At 39.5% G+C, this 21,241-nt stretch overlaps 1 protein-coding gene and 1 long non-coding RNA gene across 2 annotated transcripts; both read right to left on the minus strand.

Annotated features, from left to right (window-relative positions):
• Positions 1–36: 36 nt before the first annotated feature.
• LOC6034567 (zinc finger protein 236) lies at positions 37–19,877 on the minus strand. The gene is made up of 5 exons (XM_038264215.1): positions 19,736–19,877; positions 18,881–19,676; positions 18,708–18,820; positions 17,814–18,643; positions 37–341 (listed from the first exon to the last, which is right to left on the minus strand). Exons 1-5 carry the CDS (start codon positions 19,807–19,809, stop codon positions 94–96), a joined length of 2,061 nt encoding a protein of 686 aa, XP_038120143.1. The 5' UTR covers positions 19,810–19,877; the 3' UTR covers positions 37–93.
• Positions 6,837–8,166, minus strand: LOC119770059. The gene is made up of 3 exons (XR_005278636.1): positions 7,987–8,166; positions 7,285–7,916; positions 6,837–7,198 (listed from the first exon to the last, which is right to left on the minus strand). It is a non-coding gene; the product is annotated as an uncharacterized LOC119770059 (long non-coding RNA).
• Positions 19,878–21,241: the final 1,364 nt, after the last annotated feature.

Below are 21,241 nucleotides of genomic sequence, written 5' to 3' on the forward strand. Positions count from 1 at the left end.
AATTAATTCAAGAGCAAAAAGAAATCCTAATGAGCCCCTTATAAAATCAAATTATATTAACTCTTTATTATACAAACACAGTTTACCCCTCCACTAACTCAGCATCCCTTCCCCACCACCACCACCGTCATCGCCCTGCTCCGACGGCGTGATAAACTGTATCGAGTACTGGATCACGTTCACGTTGTCGTCCTCGCCGGAAAGCACGCTGACCACGTCCTCCTGCCGCCCGCTGGCGGCGATGAACTCTTCCGGCACGATTAGCCGGACGTCGCCGTCGTCCACGCTGCTGCAGCTGCCGCTGACCGCCATCGGTGGCCGCTTGGTCGGGTTGATGAGGACTGCAAAAAACGAGTTTTTTTGAAAATTTGTTCGCTTTTTTAAAGTGTTTATCATTTTTAATGTTTCTTTACTCTGAAAAATAATATCGAATATCTACTGCAAAAGCTTATATTAGTTTTACCCGTCTTAAGGAGGTATTAAACTATGACAAACAAACAAACTCGCACTTGTTGACAGTTTGCCTACTTTGTTTGTTTGTAGAAATGCTTTCGAGTTTTCCGCAAATAAGTTTGCGAGTTTGACAAACTGTCAAACTGATGGTTATTACAGTCCAATAACCGCTTTTAAAGCCACTGAAAGATTTTTCAAAAAAAAATTTAACCTTTTCCGTCCATTACAGAGACGAATTGTACGGATGGACTGAGCCTTTATCCTTGAATATAATTTGACGAAAAAAATGAATTTTCAGTGCAAAATACTCGTTTTTTTTAATTATCGTAGGCTTTCTTACACGGAGAAAAATGAGTTCCAAAAATCGTGAACAAGCGTCCATGACACCTGAAAAATTTGAATTTGGAAAACTATTGCAATATCTCAGCAACTAAGGGTCGTCAACAAAGTTCAAAAAAGCAAAATATAGAGAATTTTCTCAGCTTTTCAAAAATATTTTTTTCAAAGGTGGACAAACATGTGCACTAATTTAAAAAAAAAATGAAAAACTTCGACTATTTTCAAAAAAGTTACCTAAAAATGGCTTTAACTTGAAAACGGTGCACTTTATCAAAATTTCACTAAAGTACTTTTTGATTGCAAATTTGATTATACATCGAAAAATCAAGTTGAAAAACTTTTGCGACGAATATTTCGATTTCTTGAAAAAATCAGTATTGATTAAAAAATTCATAACTCGGTCAAAGACTTTTTGTAAAACCTGGAAATTTCTGAAAAGTTGGCATTTGAAGTCCTCTAAAACATATAAAAAAATTAAAAATAGTGTTTTTTGCTAATCAAGTTTTAGTGACAAAAAGTTGAATAAAAAATCACCAACAATTTTTTTACTTTGTATCATTTTTTCTCAGTGTAGTGCATACCTACAACTTTGCCGAATACACCAAATCGATCAAAAAATTCCTTCAAAAGATACAGATTTTTGAATTTTCATACATCATTTTTGTATGGACAGCTGTCAAATTTGTATGGAAAATTATATGGACAAACTAATGATGCAAAATGGCTTCTTTGGGCATACCGAAGGCACAACAAAAGTTTCAGTCGGATTAAAAAATACAAAAAAAAATCGAATGACCGTAATCTGAGAGAACTGCTCAAATATAAAAATTTTAGTAATAAAAATAACCGTATTTTGTCGAAATTGAATCTGCTACAAGAAAAACTAATCTAGTAAAAATATATTAAAAATTGCTTCGTTTGATAGGGATCAATCACAAACCACGTGGTCACTATTTCGGAAATTACTTATTTTTACCTAAAGAATCGAGCCTTGTCATTATAGTGGACAACCACCAACCAACCCAACAATGAAAATCTCTACGTCGTTTGATACCCATAATTACTCTAGTATTCTAGTAATTCTAGTATTTTCAAAACTTAAACAGAATCATTCAGTGAAAATTTATACAACACTTTGCATCGTTTTATCGATAACAACGTTTAAAAATTTAAAAATTAAACTATTTTGGGTAATTTTAGTATTTAATAATAAAAGAATAAATTTATACAAAATATTTCGTCGTTTCTGTATTTTCAAACATTTCTAAATTTGAGTAAAGCCGTTGCAAATATTTTTCAAAGTTTATGTCGCCCCCGCTTTTAATATCTGCTCTGAAAAACAAGGGGAAAAACAAGCAATTATTAAAAAAAAAAAAACATCAAAGTTTTAATGGAAATATTAGTCTAATCAACTGAAAACAATTTTAAATGCGTTTTCCTGCGTTGAAAATCATTTTTCTCGTTCAAAAATATTTAGAATTTTTGTAAAAAAAATTTTCGTCGATAATTTGAAATCTTAGAATTAATGATTGCATTGCATTGCATTTAAGGATTTTTTACTAAAATTAAAAAAAACTAATCTAGGGAAGAATTTGATTGCGAATTCCATTTTTCGATATCTCGTGACGACGGGGTTGTACGACCCTTTCTATTTTTGGACATGCTTAAAAAGACGTGTTTTTCAATAATTTGCAGCCTGAAATGGTGACAGTTTGGAAATTGCATGAGCATGAGCATGAGCATGAGAGATCACCCATGGTTGCCCCTCCGTTGCTGAACAGAACCGTAATATCCTTTCAGCACTACTGATTATATGCTTCGACGATCAAGTGGTGTTTCCCTTATCAACAGCATGTATGAATGCGCTGAAAAGATAAAACACCATGATTGCTAAAGCTAGATCAATTGCGAATAGGTAACAGTCATTGGCCACCAACGGCGCCCGCCATGTCAGTTTGTAGACCTCGATTTTAAGGGACGGGAATGTTAGTTAGCGCAGGTTGCTACTAGGGCAGCTGATTTACTCTGTGCTTACACCCCACGAGCGCCAGGAACCTGAAAACTTGTTAGTAGGATAGGGTGTTTGGTCAGGATTCATCATAGAAGATGATGATGCGACCCAAAATCATAGTGTTTGTTGAAAGGTATTATATATTATTCTCAAGGCAAGCAATCGGATGCTGCGGATGAGACATTTCCGTTTATCGGCTGTTAACTTTTAATTGAAATGGTTTAATCTTAGACAGCCGGCTGTGGAAAGATAGAACCAAAATTGTTGGTAATTACATGATGAAGGATTTAACAGTCTGACTTTTTAATTGAGATGTTTTTACGAGTTTTACATGATTCATGTTTAGTGGGGTACTGATTAACGAAGCGAACGACGAGTTACGATGTTTATCGAGCTGAAATGGTATGATAAGGTTTTGTTGTTATTGCACATCGACGACGAACGAGAAAAAAACCCTGCGACTCGACCGAAAGGCACCGCAAATCAGACTGGCTCAATTGTCATCGATGACAACCAGAGCCAGCCGCACCTTTACACACAAACACGCACGCGAAAAAAAAAACGAAAAACACACCGACGACGAACGCGAAAAAAACACGACCCGACGGAAAGGCATCGCAATTTAAACTGAGGAAATGAAGAGAAAGAAGATAAAATAAAAAAAAAATTAAACCCAATCACCAAAAACCTAATCACATAAAACCAATCACCCCACGTAAACAAATAGCGACACAAAAGAGACGAAAATTATCACGAAAAAGCAGGACTGCGCGTCCCCAGAAGCACTGCACTTTTGATCAATTTGCAGCCTGAAATGGTGACAGTTTGGAAATTGTGTGTCAAAGGGACTTTTATGTAAAATTTGACGCCCGGTTCAGAATTCCGAAAAACGTATTTTAAATTAACAGGGTGACCACTCAAATTCCATTTTCAAATTCCCGACTTTTTTCCAGACTTTTCCAGAATGCTCAAATAATAGGCATTTCTTATCTAAAGAATGATTTCAAACAAAAAACTTTCTATAAGAAAAGTCAATATCATCACCAAAAAAAAGTTCTCAATGGGTAATTCTCTACCAACTCACACGAAATCGGGAAAAGTTGCCCCGACCCCTCTTCGATTTGCGTGAAACTTTGTCCTAAGGGGTAACTTTTGTCCCTGATCACGAATCCGTTTTTTGATATCTCGTGACGGAGGGGCGGTACGACCCCTTCCATTTTTGAACATGCGAAAAAAGAGGTGTTTTCCAATAATTTCCAGCCTGAAACGGTGATTAGATAGAAATTTGTTGTCAAAGGGACTTTTATGTAAAATTAGACGCCCGATTTGATGGCGTACTCAGAATTCCGAAAAAACGTATTTTTCATCGAAAAAAACACGAAAAAAGTTTTAAAGATTCTCCCATTTTGCGTTACTCGACTGTAAAATTTTTTGGAACATGTCATTTTATGGGAAATTTAGTGTACTTTTTGAATCTACATTGACCCAGAAGGGTCATTTTTTCATATAGAACAAAATTTTTCATTTTAAAATTTCGTGTTTTTTCTAACTTTGCAGAGTTATTTTTTAGAGTGTAACAATGTTCTACAAAGTTGTAGAGCAGACAATTACAAAAATTTTGATATATAGACATAAGGGGTTTGCTTATAAACATCACGAGTTATCGCGATTTTACGAAAAAAAGTTTTGAAAAAGTTGGTCGTCATCGATCATGGCCGTTCATGGTCACCCGCGACAGACACGGACGACGAAACAAAGAGAAACGCCAAAAATAATTTTTTCAAAACTTTTTTTCGTAAAATCGCGATAACTCGTGATGTTTATAAGCAAACCTCTTATGTCTCTACAACTTTGTAGAACATTGTTACACTCTAAAAAATAACTCTGCAAAGTTAGAAAAAACACGAAATTTTAAAATGAAAAATTTTGTTCTAAATGAAAAAATGACCCTTCTGGGTCAATGTAGATTCGAAAAGTACATTAAATTTCCCATAAAATGACATGTTCCAAAAAATTTTACAGTCGAGTAACGCAAAATGGGAGAATCTTTAAAACTTTTTTCGTGTTTTTTTCGATGAAAAATACGTTTTTTCGGAATTCTGAGTACGCCATCAAATCGGGCGTCTAATTTTACATAAAAGTCCCTTTGACACCAAATTTCTATCTCATCACCGTTTCAGGCTGGAAATTATTGGAAAACACCTCTTTTTTCGCATGTTCAAAAATGGAAGGGGTCGTACCGCCCCTCCGTCACGAGATATCAAAAAACGGATTCGTGATCAGGGACAAAAGTTACCCCTTAGGACAAAGTTTCACGCAAATCGAAGAGGGGTCGGGGCAACTGCTGTGTGAGTTGGCGGAGAATTACCCCAATGAATTTAAAAAAAAAATCCAAATAAAAAAAAACTAAGGCCGATGCAAATATTTAAAAAGTTTTTGTCCCTCGGCCCTGGCCGAGGTCAAGGGGGGGGCAAAAAAATAAAAAAAATATAAAAATTTAAATAACAAGCCATAGTCTTCACACTTAAATGAAAAAAGTGTTTTAAAATGCATTTTATAATAGTTCAGTTGTTTTGCAATCATTAGTTTTCAAAAAATCTAAGATCTGACAAAAACAAAAATTGTATCGAAAAAAAAGATTTTGCATCGAAAATTTTCAAAAAACATTAAGATTTTTTAATAAACCCAAACATGCTAAAAATGATTTTAAACGCAGGAGAATGTATTTTAATTTGATTTCAGCTGGTTGCACTTGAATTTTCATTGAAATTTTGAAGTTTATTGTAAAAATATTTTTTTTGCCCCCTGATTTTTCGGGCCAGTTTTGAAGGGGGGGGGTGACAAAAACTTTTAAAAATATTTGTACCAGCCTAAACAACAAATAAAAATACTTCAAAAATGTAATTTCATGATTATGATTCAGAGTAGAAACACAAACAATTAGTCTTTGAAAATATAATCGAAAGTTTAACAATACTTATAACTTCCATGTTATTTTTTAAATTGGCAAAGGTATAGTTTTTGATACTTCGTTTCAACTGGAAATGACAAAAAGTTGAAGATAACTGAACCTCAAATATCGTTCCTATTTTTCTAAAACTTCATCATCATTTTAAATCAAATAATGATTAAAACATAATTACTGTTATTATTCATTCAAAGGTTTTAGAAAAATGTTAAGTAGGTAATTCATAAAAGAAAATGTTTTAGCCACACAGAAAAAAATATGTAAATATACACTACATGGAAACCCTGTTTTATATGTAAACTCGCTTAATGTAAATTTCAAATTCAATGTAAAGTGCTAAATAACATGTAAATGTTGATAGTGTAAATTCTAATTGAATGGAATGTTCAAATCTAATGTAAATTCGAGAAATAATCAATCCAAATTTGTTCCTAAGCAGTGTAAAGTATAGATCTAATGTAAATGGTTCGTCATGTAAATTTTAAAACAATGTAAATTTCAATTTGTTTTGATTGACAGCCTCAGATTTCTGCTCATTGTTATGTTTGGCAGGAAGAAGTGCGGAAGTGTTTTAAAGCTAAATCAAGCAAAACAATGCTAAGGGTCCAATTCCGAAGTGTAAACAAAGAGTCTATCCTGCTCACGTCGATGTTTACATTAAGATCGAGCAGGATAGACCTATTTTGTACACTTCGGCATTGGCCCAATTATTTACAATGTTTTGCTAAAAAATGTTGATTTACTGGTGAAATTGAATTTGTTTTCGAAGTCATTACGCCTTTTCATATGCAACCTCGTAATATGCAGCTGCGCTCACGGTCAGCTGGATGTACTCAAAATCAAGTTCGATTCACTCATTTTGGACCATGCGTGGAGGAATTCATTTATGAGTTTAATGCTGAAACTCATAAATGAGTTTAGCGCTCGAACTGCCGAATGAGTAGTTTGGCTGAACCGCGATTTTCGGCTGTTTTAATGAAAACTAGCTCAAACAATTTAAATTTTTGGATGTTATTGCTAAATTGGATGGTTTTCTAGATAAGTAAAACATTGTAGTTGCTGGTTTTAATAAATTTATTTAATATATATAACATAACGGCATATCATCTAGAAGCGAAATCGCTTGGTAGAACCTACAGGACGAAGAACTTTTCCAGATGTACTGGAACCAGTCTCTGCAGCTCGAATTTGGAATTCTCCAGGCCACTGATATAGTTTCATGTTCTGTGCGGGACTTCCACGACGGGTTCACGCAGTAGCAGTCCTGCTTAAGGACGTATCCCATAACTTAGTTATTCGTTTCGAGGGTGCCTTTGTTGACCAACCCGAAAAAGCTGCTCCGGAGTCCTCGGTCCCGCCAATGAATTCTGTGCGTCACTGCCGCAACTTACGAAGATCCTGCGTAATCCGGGTCAACTCGGCGCTAGCTTAAATGAAACAAATGTTACGCACGTTTATCACCGCATTAAACTAGACCCATTGAATGAGGTTCAAAATCTCAACCAAAACTCACCGTTGGTACTGCCCAGCGAAAGTTCACTCAGGTCCGGCAGCAAGTCGTAGCCACGCAGCGCTTACGCAAAGGTCGGCTGTGACATCCTTCCTAACCGATTCGCAGGCGGATCGCTTCTCGGACTCAACCCACAGAACAAATCCTTCTAAAGGCCACCGCAGCTGTTCCAATTCCGCATAGTCGGCAAAGTCAGCATATCCGCTCATATCCACCGAAAGCTGGCAAACATGCGGCGTCCCAAACGCCGCCTCAAAGTCTCCTTCCACGGCGTAACATCAGTAGGCTCATCCGCGCTTGGGGGTTTAAAATCGTCGGAGCTGCCGACTGACGGTGCACAGAGACACGTTTCGAACAGATCGTCTGCGGTCGTTATCGCGTCGTGCGTCGCGAGGATTTTCTCGGCGTGGGTGTTTTGAAGGGTTGTGAGTTGGTGCCCAGGTTGGCGGTAGGAACATTGCTGGTGCCGAACTGGGTTGTTCTGTCATGGCGGCCGTCGGAGCTTTGATCATGATATTGGCCTTTTTCGTCTGACGCTTCGTGCGTTGAGGACGAATCGGAAGTGTGCGTGTGGGCCAAAATTTGAGGATGCTTGTCGCGTAGCGAAGCTTTTGGAGCGCTCCTTGTCGTAGTATCTGGAGGAATAAAGGAATGAATAAGAAACTTTATTCAGAACAGTTTATGGACATATTTCTGTCAACTTACCTGTTTTCTACGCCTACGCAAGCTGATGAGAACCGAAATGCTGAAGCGGTCATCGATACCACGAGTATCCGCAGTTGCAGCATCATCCGACCAACGTCTGAACTGGTCAGGCCAACATAAATCGCACAAGTCCTCGCCCTCGGTCCCGCCAAGTCATCCAATCCCCTTCCAAACACGGAACGATTTTGGGCATCTCATGCAGCAACGGATATTCTGCGATATTCAGGTCAACTCAGCGCCAGCTGAAATGAGGTGTCGTACGATTTTCACCCGCGGTCAGCTGAAGTCCGGTTAGGTCCGACAGCAGCTTGTTGGCCGCCGGTGCTTGTACAGGCGTCGGCTGTGCTTCCAAGGCATTCACCTGAGCAAAGACAAAAAAATAAACGTTCAACTGCGTAAACCTCTACTTAACCACTAACTCACCCAACCTGCAGCGGTCGTTCTTGAGCACAAACGCTTAGGCGACACCATTTGATCCGCCGGGTTCATTTCCACGATCCCTACCTCCTCCGTCCCCGCCTCCAACGCCTGATGGTGGTCACCCCGTGATGTCCTAAACCAACCACACCGTGACTTATGGTGGTGACATAGAGACCACCGTAATGATTTTGGGCGCCACTTCCGTCGGCTCCAGCACCACCACTCGAATCGTTAAACAGCGAGTATTCGTGCGCCTCCCCAATTCGCATGAAGGTTGTTGTTGATCTTGGACTGCAGTTGCTGGGCGATGGCCGCTGCGGCTGCTGCTGAGAAGGTTGGTGTTCCGCTGTCGACTGGACCGGTGCTGCTGCTGGAAACGAAGGCAGTTGTTGATATTGTCACTGTCGCGGATTAAGTGGGCGCGATTTGTTGGCGTGAGCTGGAGGTTGTCCGATCGGGGAAATTGATCTGCTTGAGCCGGATTCGATTGAGGCCGGTGGAGTTGGTGATGAAGGCTTAGCCGCTTCGATTTAAGAAAAAAAAAATATAAATTAATTTATATAATACCATCCGGATTGTCCAGGAGTTGCAAAAGAAGTTGGAGGAGTAAGGTCTTCATTTGCGTTTGAATCTTCCAACCAATCTGGAATTTCCAAAAACAAAGGTTGACTTCTCACCTTCGTCCGGTGTTGCACCTTCCGGACCGTCTGGAAGATGCAAAAGCAAAAGTCATACATTCCTCCTCCAACGATCGTTGCACCTTCCGGACTTCCAAAACAAAGAATGAAATGTTTCTCCAGCCAAGTTTGTACCTGCCGGACAATCCGGATTCCGGATGGGGCAAAAATTGTTGGAGGAGGAAGTTTTTCCTTTGCTTTTGCATCTTGAGACACAGCGGGAACTGGATTGCCACTTTTGCCAGCTGAAAAAGTGGTCAATCAATCCTCCCGGACCATTTCGGCAAGGGGGAAGTAGATTGACATTTCTTCCAGCTGGCAAAAGTGGACCACCCAAGGACCACCACAACTCCCGGACCTTCCGAAAAGAAAAAGCAAATTTGTCACTTCCACCAGCTGGAAAATAGATAACTGAACATTCCGAACCATTCGGAGAAGCTGAGAAAATGGGCCTCTGCTACACCCGGAACGTTCCGGGAAAGAAAAAACAAAATTGCCGCTTCCAGAACTGAACTTACCTCGACTTAGAAAAAAAGCTGACTGCTGCTGACCATTTCTTCGCCAAGTCCAAACTACTCAAACGCCAGTTCAGCTTTTGAACTGTCGTTTGAGTGAAAAATCCACTCATAATCAAGTTCAGAAAACCACTCATTTTCAGTTCGAGCTCCGAACTTGATTATGAGTGGATTTGAACTTGATTTTGAGTACATCCAGCTGACCGTGCTCTGAAAAACATCATCCACAACGTCCACAACAGCTGTTTCGGTTCCTTTTGGATCACAAAGGTGAGAAACGTCACCTTGCTTGTTTATGTTTTTTCATGTCGTCTTTGCTTTTGAATTGCAGTCGGTGTGTTCTTGACAACGGTGTCCATTTAGCCTTTTCCTAAGCCCGTGACAGAAATGAGCGCATCTTCCTGGTGGGCCCGGTTGCCCTGGACACTCCGTTCACGTCGTAAAACCCACGGTGAGTTCCTGTTCGGCACAAGCGAAATTGTGTGTACAACTCAGGGTAAATTGCATGGTGCGGTAAATTCCCCTTCCGCAACAACCGGCAAATCTACAACTTCGTCGTCGTCTTCTGGCCAAGCTTAGTTGAGGATCAATCGGGCTGGTTATTCCTACGATCAAGAAGCCACTGCTGCTCCTGCTCAGCATCGAAGACAAAAAATCAACGAAAATTTATAAAATTACGAAGAGGACGAATTCCAGCTGACGGAGAAAGCTTCCTAACTGGTTCCGCTGCTGGTTTACAAATCAACAAAGTTTAGATCTCACCTGCCTTAAAAAACAAAATGGTAAGTTGTTTACAATGTGGGATAATTCTTGAATAATTGTGAATCAATTTAATTTTACTGTTTTACAGGTTTCAAATTAAATTATTGAGAGGTCTCCAGAACAGAGTCAAAAGTTTTCATTCAGGGCAAGATATTTGGTGAGTAGGGGTACAGTACATAACTCCATCGTGCCTATGATGTTGTCTTATCAGCACTTTAACGTTCAATTACAGCTTTTGATTTACACCCAAACTCCCAAGCTTGAGAAAAAGGGGGAATTTTCATACAAATTGCCCCTTTTTCTCGAGCTTGGGAGTTTAGGTGTTAAACATGAAACATAAATAATATTGCATCGATAATCCGTAATTTCTGGGTCAGCCCAATCCAGAGCAACATTCGGTAACGGGACTATGCTCTCAGTCCAGTTACCGAAGAAGTAGTATACTTGCATTGTTGTTTTTAAAATATACAGGAAAATATATTTGAACAATCACTTCAGTGCCGAATGTTTTCAGTGACAGTTGCACTGCTTTAACGATGCAAAATTAATTTTGATCTTTTCAATCATTTTAAATTCTTCTTTCTTTTTTAGATTATCCAAATACAACTTTATGAAATAGTGTTGGTTCATTGGACACTGCTTAGGACACCAACCTATGATAAGAGACGTCTGCTCGCCACTTCTTCAGATCAATTTTCAGATAATTTAACTCGACCCTGTGTAGTATATCGAGATATGCCTTGGTAAGGCAGCTCTTGTAAGTATGTTCTCGAGTGATAATATCAACATTTCATTTTTTTTTCTTATTACAGTTAGTTGGCAAGTTGGCCTTTATCCAAAAGTTTATTATAAAACAAGCTCCGTTGAATCTAGAATCTGAATTTAAGTTTGGATTTGCGATTCAACGGAGCAAAAAAATTTTTTTCGCTTGGGTAAATTTACATTACATTCATTGGAAATTTACACGATTTCAAAAGATTTATTCTTTGGAACATTTACAATGAAAATCATGTAAATTTCCAATGAAGTTGATGTAAATATACATCATTTATCATGATACCTTTTGGTACATGATAAATAATGTAAATTTACAGGAATATTTTTTTCTGTGCATGTTCCCTTTTTAATTTTGAAATTTTTGACACTGAATTTTTTAATCAATGTTAATTTATCTAGTGGTCAGTATTTAACTGATTTTTCTTAATGAAAATTCATTTTTTTGCAATTTCAATATTTTCTTTATGTTTTTAAAACGTAAATAAAAATCAATTTTGGATTTTATTCGACATTTAAGTTTTCCGAAAACTGAAAATCAAACTTAACCTATGGTAGGTAATTTATCGATACTCACAAAAAAAAACATAGTTTAAATTACTTAGGCCCTTGTAATTTTTTGTTATCGATGGGGGGCAAAACAATAATTCAATTCAATCAATTCAATTCGGTTTTATTTGTGAATAATCAAATTACAATTTGTACATATTATGAACCTAACAGAGTTTTTGTGTTCATTTCAGCTGTGTGTTACGTCTAAATTCGGTTTAGAGCAATTATTACTGTTAATTAAATGCACAAACAAGAGTAAGAAAAAGTTTTCAAAAAACTTACGCAATTGCTAATGATAGGGGATAGGAATAGAAAAAGCTTACAACTAAATCACAGCAAAATTTAATCAATTATAGATGTGCTTGATCATCAGCTCCCCAAGGGCCAGGAATTGCTCCGCTTTGTTACGGCAGGTCCGGAACCGCGTCATCATCTCCCCCGCGAGAGCAAAGAACTCCGGCAGGGTAAAGAGATCTTCCCCGGTGACTTCTTGCTGGGCCGCATTGCCGCTACCGGCAGCGACCACGCTGGCGAACGATCGACCCCATCCAGGAGGGTGCGCTGGGTTGTCCGCTGGAACCGTACGATGACCAGCAGCCGGCACGGTTACGCTCGTACTTCGCTGAGGAGGGTGGGACGCTGCTGCTTTCTTTTTCCTCTTTTCCTGCTCCTCGAGGTAGGTTTTCCGTGCGCTGCATCCACGGTAGTTGCTGGTATGGTTACCTCCACAGTTGGCGCACTTGATGCGCGCCTTGGTTTGCTCTGCCTTGTCCCCCAAGTCCGCCTTGCACGGCAGTGCGCACGCCTCCGAGAGGTGTGTTTCACCGCACTTCACGCAGCGGGGCGGGAGGTTGCAGTTCCGCGAGCCGTGGCCAAATTTCTGGCAACGGTGGCATTGCGCTGCGTCCGTCGGGTTCTTTGAGTAAAACCGCCAGTTTACCAAAAACCGTCCAACGCCTTAGTTTTCCGCAGGTCTTGAATTTTGACGGTGCCGCGGTCGAAGTACAACAGGTACAGTGTGTGTGTACCTGTGACCGTTGTTTTCCGCGAGAGGACTTTTATGTCACGCGGCGTAATTCCAGCACCCGAGAGGTCCTTCTTTAGGTCGGAGATCGGGCGGTCTTGGTACCCCTGCAAGACGACCTTCACGGCAGTCTTCTGCACGGGGTCGAATGTGTAGAACTTGAGGTTTTTATTCTTCAATTTCTCCACAATTAGGTCGAAGTTCTTGCTGTCAAATGTGTAGACTTGCACTGACGACTTACCGATTTTCAGACAATATCCGAGGCCTTCCAGCAACTCATCAATATCGTCCGTCAACGTATCCAAAATATAGATTGGAGGTGGTCTACGTTCCTTTGGAGAATTGTTCGTTTTTGGCGTCGGCACTTTTTTCCGTGCACGACGATCGTCATCGTCGTCGTCGGTAGTGCTGCTACCGTCGGTGTTGTTGTTGTTGTTTTCTTCGTCGTCGCTCAGCATCTGGAACTCGTTCCTGATGGGAATGTTGGCGGATGTTGACGTGTTGGTCGTGGCACCGGAAGTACCGGAGCGGGTTCGCACTGGTGATCTTGGAACATATCCGGGATGCAGTAACTTTTTGTCGATGCCTTCTGCGCTCACGCTCCCCTGCGCGATGGCGGTCGACACGGCGTTGGTTTGTTTACCTTTTTGCACACGGCCGGTAGACGAACTTCGCGGGTTTTTCGAGGCCGCACTCGAACTGCCACGGCCACGGCCGGCCTTTGGCATGCTGCAGGAGCAAACTCGCGGGTAATCACGGTAGACTACGGCGGAAAATTTCGAAAAAACTATAGAGCACTGAGCACTTGACTGCTGCTTGCTCTCGTGCGTACACGGAGGAGGGCAAAACAATAAAAAAGAATAAAAATTTAAATTTCGAGCCATGGTTTTAACAATTTAATGAAAAAAGTGTTTTAAAATGCATAAAATGCAATGCAATGCAAATGCATGCAGGACAGGTGTATTGTCCAGTTGTTTTGCCATCTTTAGTTTCCAAAATATTTAAATATTGACGGAAATTTTATTTTTTGCAAAAAAAATGCGCCTCTGTACATTGGAAATTCATAAAAATTCAAAACATTTTTAAACAAGCCCAAACATGCTAAATATGATTATCAGTGCAGAAAAATGCATTTAAGATTGTTTTCAGTTGATTAGACTTCTATTTCATGGAAATTTTAAAGCTTTTTGTAAACTTTTTTTTTGTCCCTGATTTTTCAGACCAATTTTGAAGGGGGCGACATAAACTTTGAAAAATATTTGCAACGGCCTTAATGTATTTAGTTAAACAATTAAAAAATTAAAAAAAAACATTGCCGAACTCAAGTTGGAATCTGTTTTCAAATATTCATTTCATATTCAAATAATCCTATATTCATAATGATTTTGAATGTCTAAAACAGCTTTTCCATTCTCGAATATATTGAAATAGTGAAAAGAACCTTAAATTTAAAGTAAGTTACTAAAGCAGAAAAAATGAATTCATTTTGAAAATTGTACAAAATATTCGCAATTCGCAATTTTCAGTGTAAGAACGGGCCTTGACCGATCTTATGCACCAGGTTCCCGACGAACACGCACAGCCCTTACACCTACATCTCACCCTTGCTCTGAGTCAGTACGAGCAGCACGCTAGAACACGCTTTGAGTGTTCGTGCCAGGCATGCACACCTTCTTTCCGGTTACGCATTTTAACTCGGCCGGGGGTGGTACATTACGTAGGGTTTGATGTAAGTATAAGCGCCTAACCATTTATAGTGTGCCTATCAATTTTCATTAAAGCAAAAACTGTTTTATTTTTAGTTTGAATTCAAAAACTAATTGTTATTTAGTGTGTATTGTTTTCTCCTGAAATCTCCCCTATTGTTGAGTTGTGTTTATCTGTTGCTATTTCTTTTGTCGCGGTGTTGTGTTACAATATTTTGGTCCTAAGCATTTTAGAAAAGTTTTTCAAAAGTACAGTAGTAATATTTGTGTTAATCCTTTAATCATTCCATAAATTGAGTAAGGGCTCGAACCTCACTTGCTTAAGAAAAAGGTGAAGTTTCAAAACAATGGACAGTGAAGGAAATATACTATGTAGTAAAAGGAAGATAGTAATTTATGAAGTAGATATAGAAATTAACAATAGTTAATAAAAAGAGGTAACAAACAAGCTTAGATTGTATTGAGGGCAATTTACAGGGAAGATGAGAAATTAATCAAATAGATAAATAAAGAAAAGGCACATGATAAACAAAATTGACATCGCTGCCAAATTAAGGGAAAGCAGACAGTTTTTTACAGCAACATCAATTGGTAAAATAGAGTGGAAAAGCGTTGAGAAATAAGAGAATCAAATAAGTAAAATCGAAATTAAATGGAGGATAGTAAACAGAAGTCGTTTTAGAAAATCAGTGAAAACAAAATAAACAGAAGATAGCTGATAGCTGAAATGGAAAGAAGAGAAACCCCGTTCTGCGATGCTCAGGTACATCCACAGCAGTTGACTCAACATACTGCGAATCAAAACAATACCGTCTGCAATCACAAATTACTTCCCTTTCCCACATTGTCGCGCCCCTTTCTTTTAGCCGTCTCTACTCTGACCCTCGCTGGTCAAAGGTTTACGAGTCGTTTCCACAGGCCACCAGCTAGGTTACACCTTGTCATCATGATGACTAAACCAAGCCAACGTGGAGGTAAGAAAATAGGACACTTGCAAGGAACCAGAGCCATGCTGTTTTGTTCAAACAGCACTACGGATGTAGTTGGGCTCCTTCCGGGATGTTCCTCGCCTAGGTGTGTCAACCGACGAGTATCATCAGTATCATGCACCCTTGGCCTGCAAAATTGTACAAAATATTACAAAATTATTCAAGAGTTAACAAATAATATTCAAACAAGTATGCTCAGAATTCCCGACTTTTCCCGACTTTTTGACAAAAAATCAAAAATTCCCGACTTTTACCCGATTTTTGGCGAATTTTAGCGAATTCCCGACTTTCCCGATTTGCCGACTTGAGTGGCCACCCTGCTGTCAGTATTTTGCATCGAAAACTCTAAAAAATAACCCTGCAAAGTTACAAAAACACGATATTTAATTATTTTTTTTTTGTTCTAAATGAAAAATTACCCTTTTGAGTAATTGCAGATTCGAAAAGTACACTAAATTTCACATCAAATGTGTCAAAATTTTAAGAAACTAAAAACGGCAGAATTTTTGAAACTATTTTTGTTTTTTTTTCGATAAAAAATACGTTTTTCGGAATTCTGGATCAAGCGTCCAATGTTACAAAAAAAAAGTCCCTTTGACACAAATTATCCAAACTAGGGTGCGTTATCCATTAGTGGACCCCTTTCCTATAGTGGACCCTCTGAAGGGTTTTTAATGGAAAATTCAATAAAATCACAATTTCAAGCGTGTTGTTGTCTACAAATATTTTATTTGGCATTTTCAGCATCATTTAAAACAATGTTGACTGACATTGAATTGTCCTTTTCACCAAAATAAGTGTTTTGAGTTCGACATCTGAAATCAGCCATGGCCACTAGCATTTTCACAACAAAATTGCATTTATATTTTATGATTGAATTAACCATCCAATCATTTTTTGACTGATTATTTAACTTCAGCAAGTCGAAGTAATGTAAGTTTCAGGATATTTACTAAAATAAAGCGAAGAAATGCAATTTTCTAGCAAAAATTATGGGGGTCCAATATAGGACAACGAAAATCCAAACTTTTCCAAAAGTGGACCCCTTCAAAAATGATGAAAACTGTGTATTCAAGCAAAAGTTTCTCTAAAACATACAATAAATGGTTGATAACAATCAACCTAAACGCATATTTTTTCAATTATGAGTATAAATATAGCTGTTTTCATGTTAAAAGTACCAATAATGCTGAAGCCGTAAGAATTTATAATTAATCAAAACTATAGTTAATTGTACTTAACTGAAGCACCATAATTGCAGTTTGAAATGATATTTTATAATAATAAATCAATAACAAAACATTTTTTTCCAATAAACATGCGTGGTTTTATCAGCAACTGTAAACAATTCTATTGCTTAGTTTCGGTCAACCATTTATGTAATTAATATGGAAAAATTTGCATCAAGATTACTTTTTTAAAATTATTTTTATGTTTACAGTGGTTTTTGAGACGTTTTCTCTGATCTTTTTCGGAAATAAATGTGTTTAAATGTCTGTTTGGTTTTTTGTTGTTTAAAGCCAAATTTGTTAACAAAAAATATTTGTTTATGATGAAAAGTGTGCAAAATCCATCTTTTATTCATTATATCTATCATTAGACCTACACCATGCATCAAAACATCAAATATCGGTTAAATTTGGTATAAAAATAACAGTTTGCCTATAGTGGACCCGGGTCCACAATCGGATTATGGACCCGGGTCCACTATAGGAAAAGGGGTCCACAACAGGCAAAAAAACTTTTTTTTCAATTGGCTATTTTTCTGCTCAAAAACAAATAACTGATGAAACAAATAGTCAAAATTGTTCAAAAGACTTCAGTTTTCATTGTTTTGTACAAAGGGTTATGAAAAAGTGCTTAAAATATTGAAAATTTGTGAAAAATGTGCTTCGGCTCTACTAGGGGGTCCACTAATGGTTAAAATACCCTATCACCATTTCAGGCTGCAAATTATTGAAAAACACGTATTTTTCCGCATGTTCAAAAAATAGAAGGGTCGTACTGCTCTGGTCTTTTCAATACCTTTCTAAAAATGTCTTACAAAAACCACCCTTTTTACAATCTTCCGGACTTTTGTTAAAATCGTTTTTTAGCATAACTCTTGAAGTACTTAACTAAACTTTATACTTTTCAGGAGCGACTTATGGGACCCTAAGACGGACCGAATGAGACCAAAACGGTCCAAATCGGTGCAGCCAGTGTCGAGATAATCCAGTGCACATTTTTTGATCAACATCCCACCACACACACACAGACATTTGCTCAGAATTTGATTCTGAGTCAATATGTATACGTGAAGGTGGGTCAAATTAAGAATTTCGTTTTTCGAGTGATTTTAAAGCCTTACCTCAGCAAGGTGAGTAAGGAAAAAATATTAAAAAATTCAGGAATGCAACAATACTCACTCGACTCCCCCCTGTGATGCGTCCGAATGTGCGTCGCCAGCGAGCTGTTCGACGCGAACGTCTTGGCACAATCCTGACACGCGAACGGTCGCTCCCGGGTGTGCGTCCGCAGGTGGTTGTTCAACGACGACGGCCTGTCAAACATCTTCGCACAGTGCGGACACGGCAGGTGCTTCTGCGCGAGCATCTTCCCGCCCCCAACCGTCACGTTGTGCCGCTTCACCAGGTGCACTTCCAGGTTGATCTTTTGCGAAAACGACGCCTGACAATACTCACAGAAGAAGGGCTTCTCCTGGGTGTGCACTCGGGAATGTTTCTCCAGGAGACTTTTGTACAGAAACTGCTTCGGACAGTGCAGGCATACAAACACCTTCGGGTGCATTTTTCGCTTGTGCTTGCGCAGTAACCGCTCCGTCCGGAACGTCCGCACGCATACCGTGCACGTGTAAAAGCCCTCGTCCAGCATGGCCGCGTCCGGTTGCGCCTGTCCGCGCACGGCCTCGTCCTCCTCCTGCTTCTGCTTCTCCCCCTCGCCCGGCACAATCAGCTCGGCGTTTTCGTTCTGCGCAATCATGTCGATCGCCTCCTGCAGCGTCAGCTCGTCCTTGTGGACCGTCTTGATGTGGTCGTAAAAGTTCGTCACGTCCCGGAAGCGTTCCGTGCAGATCGGGCAGGCGTGCGGCTGCTTGCGCCAGTGCGACTTGATGTGCTGCTTCAGCTCGCTCAGCCGGATGCACTTTTTCTCGCACACCGGGCACGAGAACTTGCGCAGCGGTTCCACGCCCGTGTGCTTGCGCAGGTGGATGTCCAGGTTGACCTTTTGAGAGAAGCTGGAAGGGAAGGTTATTTTGTGGCGGTGAATTATTTTGGAGTTTGAACAATCAATCTCTTTACCTTTTTCCACACGTTTCGCACTTGTGCGGTTTCAACCCGTTATGGACCAGCAGGTGCTTACTGAGGCCACTTTTGTACTGGAAGCCCTTGTAACAATGCCCGCAAAAATGTTTCTAAAAGAAAAGAGAAATATTTTGAACTCAAATAAAACATTCATTTTGCAAAAAACTTACAAACACTTTCATTCCCTTAATTTTAGCAGTTCCATCCACTTCCATCAATTCCTCCGTATCCGGATCTTCAGTTGGCGACAAGTCTACAAAATATTCGCTCTCGCCTTCCTGCTTCAACGTGACCCGTTCCCCATGCTCCTCAACAAACTCCGACGTCGTAATTAAGCTGTCCAGTTCCGTCAACACGTCCGGATCGGCGACCTCCGCTTCCTGAGTCTTCCGTTCATACTCTTCCTTGTCCTGACCAACGACCGCTTCCTCCAGCAATAAATCACCGACGACGGCCTCCTCCTCCTCCTCTTCCGGCAGGACTCCCAGCAATTTGGTTGGACTTTCAACCCGCTCCCCTTCGCTCTCATCGTCCGACTGCAAAAAGTAGTACTGCCCATTCGCGAACTCGATTCCAATGGTTTCCGCAATCTGGCCCGGCGCTTCCTCAACCAAACCGTCCTCCTCCCCCGGATCAAACTCAATAATCTCCGGTGGAATCTCCTGCTCCTCCTCCTCCTGAAACGTTATCAGCTCGTCTTCCTCGACGAGTCCCTCCACCAGTTGGGTCAAATCGTCACCCACCACCACCGTTGGTTCCGGCAGCAGCGCCTCCAGCGGGACCGGAAACACGGACGGAATGGCGTCAGGCAGCAGGAACCGGTAGCCGTGCACCGGATGCTTCCCGAAGGCGTCCTCCGCAAAGTGGCAGCTGCATATTTTGGTGGGCGCGTCGCCGTGCTCGTCCCGCAGACTGCCGGCCAGCACGTCGAGCCATTGGGCGCGCAGGGAATCGTTCGAGGGGAAGCTGCAAGGGGACACAGTTTAAGAAACAATCCCAGCGAATTACTCGATTGAGAAACTTACCCGACAAAGAACACCGAGGTGCAGTTGACGACGTTTTCGTCCGTGTCGCAGTTTTTCACGCAGCAGCGGATCATCCTGGCAGCTACCGGAACATCGGATTTTTACAGGAAATTACACGAAAACTTGGGAAAAATCACTCAAAATCGCAGAAAGAACGACAATGTTTACTAATAAGTTGGAACTGTCAAAACTTACAGCACTGCACTGTGGAATGCTGTCAGTTTAAAGCACCGACCGAGGGGGAACTGAATGGAAAATTTTTGCTGATCAAAGGAAGAGGCGACATCTGTGTTTGAAAGTGGGAAGCAAAAAGCAAACGAGCATCGTGCAGTTAGATTTTTTTTGTACATCGGTCAAAAAACACGATAAAAAACCATTTCTGATCACTTTTAATTATTTTTAGGCAAGAAATGAAATGACAAGACAACATTTCTGGAGTTTTTTTTTTTAAACTCTGACTCAAGGCGGTTTCAAAAACACCCAAAGCAAAAACTGAAAATTTGGTTTATTGGACCTTTTAAAAAAAAACCCACATTTTGTCGATGGATCAACTATGGTCCCCTTGGAAGGAGCTGTCGAGTAGGAACTTTTCTGTCAAGAAGGGCCGCGAATATTTTTTAAAAAAATTGATTTAAAAATCCCTTTTAAAACCATTGCGTTGTACAAAGGGTCATTGTACTCAGAACAATAAGCTCTATCGTTGTGAACAATAATATCAGAAATTTTAACTTGATTTTGGGACCCAATTTCCGCGAAAACCCAACAAAAACCCGTGAAATTCAAGGATTTTCGGAAATCAGTTAAAAAAACAAATTAAACAAATATTTTAACCACAAAGTTTTAAATGCGAATTTAAAGTTTTAAAATGAAAAACGTGATATTTACTTTTTGAACTCTTGAATTGAACAATAATATTTAAAAGGAACACAAACCTTGAAATAAAAAAGCTAAGAAATTAATGCTATGAATACCTTATTGAAATTGAAAAAAAAATTCAAATAAAAAAACATTTCTATTTCCGGAATCGTCAAATGATCCCAAAATGACGAAAGTAAGATTGCAGTTAGGCTATTGCAAATTTAATTAATGTTTTTGCCTCTTCAAAATTCGGAAGGGCAACAATAAGTAAAATATAAATTGGAATTGAATAAAAATGAGTTCAAGCGATTGTAACCATTGTATTTTGTTAAACAATTAAGCATTTGGGTCATTCCAAGTCAACTGGGTACACTCTTGGACTCGACCTTCACCGATTTGGTCCAAACTTAGAGGGAACGTTCATCTATCGATAGTTGGAACCACCCTCTTTTTGACGATGTTCCAAAAAACTATTTACCTATTCTTTTACTCGAAAAATAAAAAAATGAATTTTAAATCGTAAAATGCAAAGAAATAATATTGGAAGGCATTTTTAATAAATTAAACTCCAATTGGGTCCTAAAATGAAGCTTAGATTGCTGATATTATTGTTTACAGCGATAAAGCTTATTTTTCTGTGTACAATGA

The sequence above is a fragment of the Culex quinquefasciatus genome, chromosome 3, assembly GCF_015732765.1.
Source record: "Culex quinquefasciatus strain JHB chromosome 3, VPISU_Cqui_1.0_pri_paternal, whole genome shotgun sequence".
Classification (NCBI taxonomy): Eukaryota; Metazoa; Arthropoda; class Insecta; order Diptera; family Culicidae; genus Culex; species Culex quinquefasciatus.